Here is a 12,646-nt window from a genome sequence, read left to right on the forward strand (position 1 = left end):
TTGTGCATGGGGGAAGGGCCCTCCCAAACTACAGCTGCTGGGGCCGCTAGCGCAGGGTCCCAGGAGCATGTTAATAACCAGCCGGAGGCCGAGCAAACCCAGTTCATTGCTACCAGAGCCTGCGGGTGCTTGGAAATGGTGCTGCCCATTGACACCCACCCGCAGTGGGGTGGGCACATCTGCCTTTGCCCCTGTCCCTGCAGGGGTGAATCACCTCCCTCCCCACACACCCTTAGTTAAGCACCTTGACAAATGCCTGCCCCCCCGCCCCGGGCTCAAGGGCACCCCCCGCCCCAGCTCAGGAGTGCCCCTCTTGAGCCAGCACAAATGAAACGCCAGCCATAAATCGCTGCTCATGGCCACAGCACAATGGGAGGGGTGCATGCCCCCCCCCAGGGCCAACCCAGCCACACTTCCTGGGGCGGGGGGGGGGCTTCCCTCCCCCCCAGGGAGATGGAGGGGCCTGGCCCCGTGCATGGGATTAACCAGGGTTTGTGGGGGTGGGCTTGGGCCCTTTGCAACCTCCCATGCTGGCAGCAGGGCTCTTCACCCTGGGGTGCGGATGCTGAATGGCCCCAAGCCACGGCCGAGGCCTAGCTAGCCGGGGGTGGGGCGGGCTGAATATTAGACCTCTCTGTGCCCCCCTCTGCGAAGGCCAGGTCACACACAGCCCCATCCCCCTCCAGGGGCTTTGCTCTCTGCGTTGGGGGCAGGGGGAGCAGGCCGGCACAGCGCACCTGTCTCACGCACCCCCCCAAGCAGCCCCTCCATCCCTGCAATGCTTGGATAGAGTCGAGGGCCCTGGCTACCCGTTCACCAGCACACCCACCCGCTGCTGCTTGTTCTCCGTGTCAAGGGCCTGCCCGCTCCCACTCTGGCATCTCTCCTTCTCGGCTCAGCCCAGCCACCGGCACCCACCCTTGCCCCCTGCTGCCCCTCGGCTTGGGTGGCGCGGCCCATCGACAGCCCCCACGCTGCCTCATTCCCCACCTTCAAATTCCCCCGGCCGCTGAGAGCGACAGGCAACGTGACAAGGGTCAGGCTGCTGGTGCCCCGCGCCCGCCTGGCCTGCTGCCCATGGCTGGCTCACACGCCCCGGTCTCTGCGCCCCTCCTGGCTTACCCTGCGCCAGCCAGCGCGTTGGGGCTGGGTTCTGGTAGCTCACGCAGCAGCGGTTAGGGGTTGACACCCTATACCGGGAGCTCTGCTACCTTAGCTGCAGGGGCTGGGAGGTGCTGTGCCTTAACAAAGAAGTCCTTTCTCCACAAGGTGGGGTAGGCATTGGAGTTCATAGAGGCTAGGACGGAAATAACAGTAATTCAACGAGGCTGACAAAGAATCCTTTCTCAGCCACCCGGGCTTTATAAGCCTGGCTCCCGCTAGTTCTCCGCCACTCCTAGCGCTCCGCGTGGACCCCAGCGTTCCCACGAGCAGAGCAGAAGCAGGGAGCAGCACCCCCTAGGGGTGGTGGATGCTCCTGCCCCTCTTTGGCCGCCCTAGAGAAGGGCCTAATTTGCTTCCTAGGGCAGGCCCCACCCCACCCCATTCCCGCCCCCCAGCCTGGGGAATGCAGGGGTGGGTGTGTGGCACAGAGCGGACCCCGGCGGGGCTGGTTGCAATTGCTTTTATTTCCTTCGTGGTTTCTCCCTGGGTCGGTATCTGTGCTCTCGGAATAAACTGGCCGGGCCGTGCTAGTCCGGGCTGTGTCGATCCTGGCCCCTGAGCGCAACCCGGGATCGCTCGTGGACGGGGGAGGGGTAACACCATGCACTATCTTCGTCCTGCGGGCCCCTCGGGGCCGAGCCATCGTTTTCGGGAGGGAGTGGGGAGCAGCAGTGGTGCCCATGGGCTAAGGGAAACAGGGGGCCGGTGAGGTAGGACAGCCAATCAGCATGGAGCAGGAAGGCCTGGGTGACTGGAACCGATCGGGAGCAGACGGAGGTCAGCAGGGAAACCGGGAGGGGGAAGCCGTGCCAGCTGCAGCCCATGGGCGGGTGCCAACCACTAGCCAGCTGTAGGGCCGGGGTCCAGCAGTGCCAGGAGCCCCGTGCATGGCGGAGTGGATGGGCAGAGTTGGGGAGGGGTTTGCTTGTCTACTGGGGCCAGCAGGGATCCAGGAGGCAGCTGGAAAGTCCGAGCTCCATGGCAGCACCACCCCAAGCCAAAGACTGACCCCTGGGCTGATCCCCTGTGGGGGCCGGTGTCTCTCCCGGTCGGTGTGCCCCTGATTCCCCCTCGCCTGGGCAGGGGAGGTCTCCTTCTGTCCCTCCCCGCGCCGGGAGCCGTGTGCCAACTCGCCCTCCCTAACTCCTCCGCTGCTGCTCCTGCTCTTTCTTCTTCTGCTTTTCCTTCTGCTTCTCCACCTTCTCCTGGGCTTTCCGCTCCTTCTCCACCGCCACGCTCAGGTCCTTCAGCTTCCGCTTCAGCAGGGCCCGGTCGGTGGAGCTGCTGACGCCGAGGGCCTGGAGGAGGCAACGGGGCGGGTGTGCGTCGGGGGATGCCTCAGGATCACAACCACGGCCCTTCCCACCCCCACCCGCCTGGAGGGAGCCGGGCTCCAGGGGAGGGCGCTGGGGGGCTCCTGAATGGGACGCTAACGAAGGGGGAATGGATTAACTCCGCCCCCAGCCCCGGCATCGAGTAACCCGGTGGGATGCCCAGCATCCTCCCTCCCGCCCCAATGCATCAGGCCAGGTGCCTCTGGATCAGTCCATCCCTCAGTACAGCAAAGGGATTGGTCCATCTTGCTGGGGGAAGGCAATGCCTCCCCAACCCCCCCTGGGGGAGGGATGTCTGCAAGGGCCGACCCCGGACCCCCACCCCTACCTTCAGCTTGGCTCCATCCAGGTGCAGCAGCTGCTGGCCGTCCACCTCGCGGGCCACGAACTCGTCCACGTACTGCTCCAGGTTCAGGCTCTCCAGCCACTGGCCCACTTGCTGGCTGCTCCAGCTGGTGGCGGCGCTGAGGGGCTCGTCCAGGAACTGCAGGGGGCAGAAAGGGCGGGGGAGGGGTGAGCACCTGTGGGGTCCCCCGCCCCCGGGTCAGGGCGCCCCAGCAGGGAGCCTTCAGAAGTTCCTCCCAGCCCGGCTCTGCAGGCCACAGGTGAATCCTGGCCAACTTTCTAATCCCTGAAAACGGAACACCTCTGCCCCCCTTTCCCTGTGAAGCCCCGCCCCTTCCCATGTGAAGCCCCGCCCATTCCTCTGAGGCCCCGCCTCCTGCCCCACCTATTACCCCCCCCATCACTCGCTGTCCGCCCCCTCCCCCGTCGCTCACTCCCACATCTCCCGGGACTCGCCTGCAGAGCTGGGCTGGGAGGAACTGCCCAATCAGAGCACAGCCGGGCATGGCGGGGGGGGGGGGGATCCCCAGAGTGAGGGGCTGGGGAAATCAAGGCACAGCTGGGGGGTTCTTCGGAGCAAGGGGCTGGGGAAATCGAGGCACAGCAGGGGGGGTTCCCCAGAGTGAGGGGCTGGGCTGGGGAAATCGAGGCACACTTGGGGTAGGGGGCAGACTGGTTACACCCCCCCCCAGATGGCACCAGTCCCTCCGTCAGGCTGGGGGCCGGGGAGAGCAGCAGCTGCTCGCCGAGCCCCCGCTGCAGGCTCCAGCTGCTCTTCTCGCCCTGCAGGTAACTGCACTTTTAATGTCGCTGCCAGTTTCCCTTTCAACACCCGGCAGCCCTGAGACACCCCCCCCCCCCGCCCCACCTGGCAAAGGATCTGCAACTCCATGGGGCCCATGGACAGAGTCACCCCCAGCCCTGGGGCCCAGGAGTGGAGCGGCGAAAGCCCCCTTGCCCCCTCGCTGTCGGATTTGGCCAACCGGCTCCCCCAGGCTGCCCCCCTGGGCCGCCCCCGCGGGCTCACCTCGTCGGAGGACTGGGACAGGGTGTGGTAGGGGTAGGAGCATTTCGTCTCGCTGGCGCCACTGCTCAGCGTCTTGGGGCTGCTGCTGGGCGGGGTGGAGTCGTCGCTCAGGGTGGAGTCCTGCCCGCGGGATCAGTAGGGTGCAAAAAACTGCAAAAAACCTGGCACCCGCCCCCACGAAGGCAACTCCCCCCCCACCCCCAAGAGCCACTGACAGTCTCTAGGGAGAACACGGGGAGGGAAGATTGTCTGACACGGCAGCCGGGGGAACCCAGCCGGCCCCAGAACCTTTGAACCTCAGCGAGCCCAGTGCCTGGTGAGAATAACGCAGATCTTTACACCCGTGTACAAAAACCCAGCAGAGTCCATCATTATTCCGGCCACTGGCAAAGCCATATGATCAAATACCAGCCAGGTGGTTACCCAAGGCGTGAACGAGGGGCCTGCTCTGCAAAGGGACATGGCAGGACTTTGCCCCCAGGGCAGCGCCCCCAGTCCTCCCCCCTGGCCCTACAGGGGGAGGTGGGGATGGGTACTCACCTGGGAAGCAGATTTCTTGGGGCTTAAGCCCTCCCTCTTGGGCGAGCGGGTCGGGGAGACGGTGCTGCCGGACGAGGCCGAGCCCTTCCCGCTGTCCGTGAACCAGGAGAAGGGCATGAACGGGGACACGGACGAGCGGCTGGCGCCCTCCACCAGCTCCCTGGGGAAAGGGCCGGCAGGCGGGTTAGTACCCTCGCTCCCCTGGCTCCCGGGGGCCCACCACGGGGGCCGGGCTCCCCAGAGCGTCCGAGCTGCCAGACGTGACCAGACTCCGCCCCACTGAGCCCAGCCCGGGTCTGGATCTATCCAGGGCACCCAGACCATCCCCCAAGTCCTCTGCTCCCTGATGCCTTCATCTCCCCTCTCTGCCAGGTTCTCATCCCTTGAGCGTATCGAGCTCCCGCTTCATCTCCTTGCGGCTCCGTGCTCCCCAGCTCCATCACTGCAAGTGACCACATTCTCCCATCCGCACCTCCCTGTCCCTCCCTCTCTGGGTCTCAGCTGCCCCGGGGCCCTTGACAAGTCACCCGGGGCTTTGGAGACCAGGCGGAGCTCCTTGATTGCCAGGGCAGAGGGGTGGGCGCGTTCCTCGGGAGCTGGGGAGGGTCGAGTGCCCCCTGGCGCTCGAAAAGCCAAGAGGGTGAAGGGGACACACTGAGAAAGGCGGGGCAGGAGGGGGTGGATGCCATTGTGGGGTTCAGGGAGATGTTTTTGGCTGTGGCTTGTGAGAAGCTCAGGATTCGGGGGAGGCTGGCGGCTCCCCACCTGCTGCCCATGGACAGCCGGTTGCTCCCCTTCTCTTTCCTGCTTTTGCTGGAAGAGGCTCGTCTCAGGGTCACCCTGCGGCAGAGAGAGAGGAGGCTCGTTAGTGGCATGCCGGGGGGTGTGGGCACCTGTGGGCTGGGAAGAGATGGGCACCGGGCGTCTCTTGGATGTCTTAAGTTTTCTGCGGGTTTGGCTACACTTGCGAGTTACAGCACATTAAAGCAGCCCCGGGCACCCTAGCTCACACCCCGTCCACACTGTCAAGGCCCTGATGCTGCGGCTACAGCGCTGCTGGTTCTCCACCTCCGCGAGAGGAATAACGTTTGCCGCGCCCCTGCTGGAGCGCCGCGGCGCCAGTTACTGCGCTCTGATCGGCCTCCGGAAACGTCCCATAATCCCCTTAAGTCAAGTGGCCCCTCTTGTCACTGTTTTTGAATCGCTGCTATGCCCTTTCAAAGCTCCGTTTCTGACAGACGGCTGCTTATCTGCTCCGAGACAAAGCAACCATGACTGTGGAATGGTGGGTGAGAGAGAGAGGTGGGGCGGGGGGACGGAGGGGGAGGTCTGCTGCTGTCTGAACTTACGAGACAGCATGCTGACATGCTCTCAGCCCCCCCCAACCCACTCTCTCTCCCCCCACATACACACAACACGCTCCCTGTCACACTCCACCCACACATTTGAAAAGCACGGTGCAGTCACTTGCATGCTGGGATAGCTGCCCATAATGCACCGCTCCCAGTGCCGCTGCAAGTGCCGCAAATGTGGCCACGCCAGTGCACTTGGAGCTGTCACTGTGGACAGACGGCAGGGGCTTCCCATCCAGAGTTCGTGGGACTCACCCCAAATCCAGGAACTTCCTCCGGGTCTTCTTGTCAAGCCCGATGGTGGGGCTGGCGGGCTCTGACGGGCTTGTGTCATCTGGGGCAGAGAAACATGCCGGGAGAGATCAAAGGCGCTGGGAGAACGTCCCCTGGGCTGGTGGGGATAGGCCCCGGGGATCCCTTGGAGGTTGGCAATGGCCCTCCAGCAGGGTCCTGCCAAGGGAGCTCCCAGGCCGGTTTAAGGGAAAGCCTGGGAGACCTGGGCCGTGGGGAGTTCTCCAGCTCAGCGAGAAGGTGTTTTCCCTTCCCAAGCACAGGCAAATCCCGGCTCTGTCTTTATCCAGGGAAAAATGGGCTACCCAACCCCCAGCCCTGCCAGGGGCACTGGACGGGCCCAAACCTCCATCAAAACCACCGGGTACCAACTGGGACTCGGGCACTGCAGCCCATGACCCAACCCAGAGGGGCCTCGCTGTTAGCTAAAGGGGCAGGAGCGCTGGCTGTGGGGGGGATCTCCCAGCTACTGCAGCCCCAGCCTCTCCCAGCAGGAGGCGCTGTAGGGAGCAGGGCAGGAGCGCTGACTGTGCGGGGAGCTCCCAGCTACTCCAGCCCCAGCCTCTCCAGTAGGGGGCACTGTAGGGAGCGGGGCAGGAGCGCTGGCTGTGAAGGGGATCTCCCAGCTACTGCAGCCCCAGCCTCTCCCAGCAGGAGATGCTGTAGGGAGCGGGGCAGGAGCATTGGCTGTGGGGGGAGCTCCCAGCAGGGGGCGCTGTAGGCATCAGGGCAGGAGGATTGGCTGTGGGGGGAGCTCCCAGCAGGAGGCGCTGTAGGGAGCGGGGCAGGAGCACTGGCTGTGGAGGGAGCTCCCAGCAGGAGGCGCTGTAGGCATCAGGGCAGGAGCACTGGCTGTGGGGGGAGCTCCCAGCAGGGGACACTGTAGGGAGCGGGGCAGGAGCGCTGGCTGTGGGGGGAGCTCCCAGCTACTCCAGCCCCAGCCTCTCCCAGCAGGAGATGCTGTAGGGAGCGGGGCAGGAGCATTGGCTGTGGGGGGAGCTCCCAGCAGGGGGCGCTGTAGGCATCAGGGCAGGAGGATTGGCTGTGGGGGGAGCTCCCAGCAGGAGGCGCTGTAGGGAGCGGGGCAGGAGCACTGGCTGTGGAGGGAGCTCCCAGCAGGAGGCGCTGTAGGCATCAGGGCAGGAGCACTGGCTGTGGGGGGAGCTCCCAGCAGGGGACACTGTAGGGAGCGGGGCAGGAGCGCTGGCTGTGGGGGGAGCTCCCAGCTACTGCAGCCCCAGCCTCTCCCAGCAGGAGGTGCTGTAGGGAGCAGGGCAGGAGCACTGGCTGTGGGGGGAGCTCCCAGCAGGAGGCGCTGTAGGGAGCGGGGCAGGAGCATTGGCTCTGGGGGGAGCTCCCAGCAGGGGGCGCTGTAGGCATCAGGGCAGGAGGATTGGCTGTGGGGGGAGCTCCCAGCAGGAGGCGCTGTAGGGAGCGGGGCAGGAGCACTGGCTGTGGGGGGAGCTCCCAGCAGGAGGCGCTGTAGGGAGCAGGGCAGGAGCGCTGGCTGTGGGGGGAGCTCCCAGCAGGAGGCGCTGTAGGGAGCGGGGCAGGAGCGCTGGCTGTGGGGGGAGCTCCCAGCAGGAGGCGCTGTAGGGAGCGGGGCAGGAGCGCTGGCTGTGGGGGGAGCTCCCAGCTACTCCAGCCCCAGCCTCTCCCAGCAGGAGGCGCTGTAGGGAGCGGGGCAGGAGCGCTGGCTGTGGGGGGAGCTCCCAGCAGGAGGCGCTGTAGGGAGCGGGGCAGGAGCGCTGGCTGTGGAGGGAGCTCCCAGCAGGAGGCGCTGTAGGGAGCGGGGCAGATAATGCTACGGAAGGTTTCCTGCGTAGAGGCGGCTCCCCATCCAGCCCTTACCTTCGCTGTGCCGCTCCGCCCGGCGGTCCCTCCGGGTGTAGAGGGGCGAGCTGTCCGAGCTGTGGCAGGACTTGGGGGGCGAGCTGGTGGGGGTGCATCCCAAGGCCTCGTGGGAGGAAGCGTTGGTCAGGGGCTGGTAGCGGATCAGCGGGGACGAAGGCTGCTCGTCCTCCTCCAGCGTCCTCCTGACCACGGCGGCGTCGAAGGAGAACTCGGTGGCGCGGAGGAAGGGGGAGGAGCCGGAGAGGGGCGAGGAGACCTGCAGGGTGGCGTGCAGCGGGGATCTCATGCGGTGCCGCGGGCTGCCATGTTTATCGGCCACCTGTGGGTGGGACGCGGGGGGGGGGTCAGCCACAGGGAAGCCCCTGGGAACCCCCGCCCCCGGGAACTGCTGCATTGACGTGGGGGGCCACCGCGAAGCCCCCTATTTATCCGCAGTGCTGGTGCAGGGACAGGGCGAGCTGCTCGCAGGTTGCTCCCCCCCCACTGGTGAGCTCCAACCCGGACCCGCAGGGACCCCTCGCTAGGGGCTGATCACGGAGCCGCGCACCCATGGCAGTTGCCAGGTGTCCGGTCGAAAAAGGGAACCTGGCAGCGAGCTGACCGGAGGCTCAAAGTCCAGTTGGTTGCAGTAACCGGACTCCGCCACTGGGGGGCGGGAAGAGAAGCAGCTGGAGCCACGTGGAGGGGCGGCTCTGCTCAGCTGGTGATGCTGGACGGGGAGCAGTGGGGAGGATCCTGGCCTGCAGCCACCTGGGGGGGGGGAGAGGATCCTGGCCACCCCCCTTCTGCTCCACCGTGCCCCGATTGCCTGGCCCCTTGCTACGGGGACTGAGCCCCGCTCTGCCCCGATTGGGCAGGATCCGCGTCAGTTCCCCCCAGCCTGGCTCTGCACCCAGCAGGTGAGTCCCCGGAGAGGGGTGGGTGTGGGGGGTGGAGAGCGAGTGATGGAGGGAGAGAGGGGGTGGGGCCTCAGGAAAGAGGTGGGGCCGGGGGCGGGACAAGGGTATTCGGTTTTCAGCCATTAGAAAGTTGGCAACCCTAGGTAGCACCCAGGTGCACAGGGCTTGCCACCATAGAACAGGCCACTGGGCAGCTAGTCTGGTATCTCCCCTCCTGCCCCACTGCATCAGACCATTGCTGGTATCTCCCCTCCTGCCCCACTGCATCAGACCATTAGCCCCGCTCCTCTAGTATCCCCTCTCACCCCCCACAGGATCAGTCACTGGTTGATCAAACCCAGTCCCCTGCCTGCACCCGCAGCCAGGCGCAGAAACCCTGCAGCAGGCAGTTCTGGAACAACCCGTCCTTAAGGACTGTTCCCTCCTGACCCCCATCTGCTAGAGCACAGCTCCTGCCCTGAAGCAGGAAGATTTATAGCCTCTCCCAGTCACTCTGCTGAGCCTTGTTCTCCGTATCAATGTCCCGTCCGGGGCCCTGCCAGGCTCACGGGCCGCCCGGCTGAAGCATTAGTCACTGGCCAGAGTCTGACCCGCTGGGAGCAGGTGGGAGCAGGTCCCACTGCTTGATCTGTTACAGGACCCGGCGGGATAGAGGATTTGATGGACCCAGGGTCTGATCCAGCGTGGCAGATCCTGAGCTCCTGTGGCCCAAGAGAGAGGAGAGGGAGCAGCCATTCTGGGTGGCAGGGCTTGGGGCTGGTCTCCTCTGACCCGGAGCTACAGTCACCCCACAACGCAGCCGCCCCCCCGCCCGGGCCCGTGCTCACCTTCCTCTCCAGGCTCTCGTCCCCTTCCGCCGAGCTGACGCTGTCTCTCAAGCGGGACCGGGACGGGCGGTGCCGCCTGCCCTTGGCCGACAGCTGGGCTCGGGCCTTCTGCAAACTGCTGTCCAGCCTCTGGGTCTCTGGAATCACATCATTAAAATCTGGGAGTGAAAGAGAGAAGGGGGGCGGAGGAGTGGGAGAGCGAGAGAGCGAGAGCAGGCGGACGGACGGGGCGATGGGGGACGCACAGAGGGACAGGGAGCACGGGGGGGGGGAGAGCGAATGGGACAGAGCAGCGGGAGAGGAGAGGAAAAGAGAAGGAATGAATGGAAGAGAAAGGAAAGGTGGGGCGGTGTCCCAGCCAGGGACAGAGGAGGGAGAGGGTGGAACAGGGGGAGAAAGAGAGAGAGTTCAGAGAAGAGACGCACAGCAACGTCCATTTCAGCCCCCCCGCCCCAGCTCCCCTCCCAAAATCCACAGGCTCCTCTCTCCCTCTCCCCCCTGCTGCAGCTGGGCCAAGCTGCCCTAGACCCGTGGGCTCAGGGGCATTGGGGCCTGGAGAATCCAGCTGCGGGGGTGGAGGGCCGCCGAGCTCTTCGGAGACAATTGCGCCCCCGCACAGGGCTGCCCTGCCAGGGTTTGCAGAGTGGCTGATCCCCGGGGCGGGGAAACCGCTGCCCACCCGCCTCCCATCTCGCTGCTGCTGCCGCCCGGGCTGCTCTTTGCCTGGGGCCGGCTGAGCTCACGGCCGACGGACGCCCCCGATGACTAATCTTTCGTCGCCACCAAATGCCTTCCTCCGTCGCCTCCATTAAAGCCCACAGCCCCCGCGCCTCCCAGGCCGCAGGGCTGCTCTGATTTCCTTGCAAAAGGGTGACACGGCAGCGTGGTGCCTCTGGGGACCATGTGGGGGCACCGGGCACTGCGGGCTGCACCCAGGCAGGCAGCGAAGAGCAGAGCTGGGGTAAGGCTGCGACGGGCCCCTCTCGTATTTGCATCCTACAAGGGCAACTGCTGGTGCCACGCCAGGCCGGGCTCCTCATGGCCCCGCCCGCCCGCCGCTTGCGCTGGTGCCCTCCCAGCGAGCCAGACCGTCTCCCGCGTGCGCGGCCCTGGCTCACCGGAGGAAGGCGGATCGTGTGAGCGACCCGCAGAGCTGGGCTGGTTCGAGCGAGGAATCTGCGAATCGTTTGGGGTAACCGACGCGCTTGCGGGCTTTGCGGTCTGCTCACAGACGCTGCCGGCACAGAGAGATGGAAGTGACTGGCCCAAAATCACAAAGGGGGGCGTGGGCAGAATGGGGGGGTCCTGCCTCCCAGTGGCCCCTGTTCTAACCACTAGACCGCACTCCCCTGCCAGAGCTGCATATGGAACCCCGGAGTCCTGCCTCCCAGTAGCCCCATGTTCTAACCACTAGACGGCACTCCCCTGCCAGAGCTGCATATGGAACCCCGGAGTCCTGCCTCCCAGTCCCCCACTATAACCACTAGACAGCACTCCCCTGCCAGAGCTGCATATGGAACCCAGGCGTCCCAAGCAGAAGCACCAGCATTTCAGCATTCAGATCAGCTTCAGATGCACCACGACCGGGCTGTGTCTCTTCAAAGCCCCTGCAGAGGGCACCCAGGCCTGACTCAGGTGAGGTCCCCAAGCCTCCTTGTGTTAGAGCCCATCCAGGAAACGCCTCCCCACGGCAGCACGCGGGGGGCAGAATCCTGCTGAAATCAGGGCGAGAGCTGGTGGAGTCAGGACTGCTGGGTTGTATTCCCAGCTCTGCCAATCACCCTCCACACAATTCCGGGCCAGTTGCTTACATTTATCTGTGCCTCGGTTTCTCCAGCTGTGAAATGGGGCTAATACTGTCTCCCACAGGAGTTAGCTAATGCTTGTAAAGCGCTGGGTGTGTCTGGGGCCAGGCGCAGCACAAGCAGGTGTACACACCCACCCTCCCACTAGGCCTGGTTCTCCCTTCCCCTGCACCATGCCCAGGCATTTATACCAGTGTCCAGTGGGTGTGACTGCTGTCTCTCTGGTTTGGGAGGATCTATACGCCCATTGCACTGTGTAAACAGTCACACATGGACAGTGAATCAGGACCCAGAGACACACCTAGAAATCGACTCCCACAAAGAAGCACCCCCATGAACACCCCCAAATACCTTCTCACACTTAACCCTCCCGACCCATGCAGATAGTTGCACATCAGTGTGACGCCTGAGAAGTGTGCAGCCAGAGGGGTGGCACTGCCAGTGCTGGGGGTCACTACAGGTGGCACTGCCAGAATTAGGGGACATCGGGGTCAGCACTGCACTGGGGGGTCACTCTGGAGCCCACAGGCCCTGGGGGACACTGCAGACAGTGCTGCACGGCTGGTGGCTTTGACCCACCCCTGTCGCACGCGCAGGTCACCTGCACTGAGGTATGTTTGCACACTCACACCTACACACACTGGCACACTCATTCACCTGCATGCCAACAGGAGGTGGCTGTGCAGACATTGGGGGGGATTACCCCTGTCCAACTGGCGTACCCCACTTCCTCTGAGAGCCACAGCAGTCAGGGGCCTCATCTGGGGGACCTGCCAGAGACTAGTCCCCCCCTCCCAATCCTGTACCATGTGAGCTCACCCCATAAGCCCAGAGCCCTTGGGTGCTTGGCCTGTCACTCTGAGGCCGGAGGTGTCAGTGACTAGCCAGCTCCAGTTCCCCCGCCCTGGGAGAAGCGGAGTCAATGGCCGATTCCTAAATTGAGGATCGGGAGGCAAATGGAGCAGAGATGCGGGGGAGGGTCACCACACCACAGAACCAGGATCTCCTGAAACGCCACCCCAGTTCGGATACGGGCTCCTCTCTGTAACCATGGTCAAGTCGCCCTGTGCCTCAGTTTCCCCTATCCTAGTGCACCAGCTGGTTAATACTCCAAAAGGGCTGGGACCCTGGGGTGTTAATTACTACGGGTGTGTTTTGTCCTCAAAGGGTTAACACAAACACCCACCCACCCACACCACCAAAAAACA

At 64.7% G+C, this 12,646-nt stretch overlaps 1 protein-coding gene across 1 annotated transcript in view; it reads right to left on the reverse strand.

Moving 5' to 3' along the window:
- Window positions 1–991: 991 nt before the first annotated feature.
- PPP1R9B (protein phosphatase 1 regulatory subunit 9B) overlaps window positions 992–12,646 on the reverse strand; it is an 83,903-nt gene continuing 72,248 nt past the window's right edge. The window contains exons 16-23 of the mRNA XM_044999939.1: window positions 9,634–9,791; window positions 7,905–8,226; window positions 6,018–6,096; window positions 5,176–5,250; window positions 4,411–4,570; window positions 3,871–3,990; window positions 2,827–2,982; window positions 992–2,462 (exon numbers count right to left, since the gene is read on the reverse strand). Coding sequence (XP_044855874.1) covers window positions 2,304–2,462; window positions 2,827–2,982; window positions 3,871–3,990; window positions 4,411–4,570; window positions 5,176–5,250; window positions 6,018–6,096; window positions 7,905–8,226; window positions 9,634–9,791 — 1,229 coding nt within the window. The 3' untranslated portion in view covers window positions 992–2,303. The remainder of the gene's footprint in view (window positions 2,463–2,826; window positions 2,983–3,870; window positions 3,991–4,410; window positions 4,571–5,175; window positions 5,251–6,017; window positions 6,097–7,904; window positions 8,227–9,633; window positions 9,792–12,646) is intronic.

The sequence above is a fragment of the Mauremys mutica genome, chromosome 25 (assembly GCF_020497125.1).
Source record: "Mauremys mutica isolate MM-2020 ecotype Southern chromosome 25, ASM2049712v1, whole genome shotgun sequence".
Classification (NCBI taxonomy): domain Eukaryota; kingdom Metazoa; phylum Chordata; order Testudines; family Geoemydidae; genus Mauremys; species Mauremys mutica.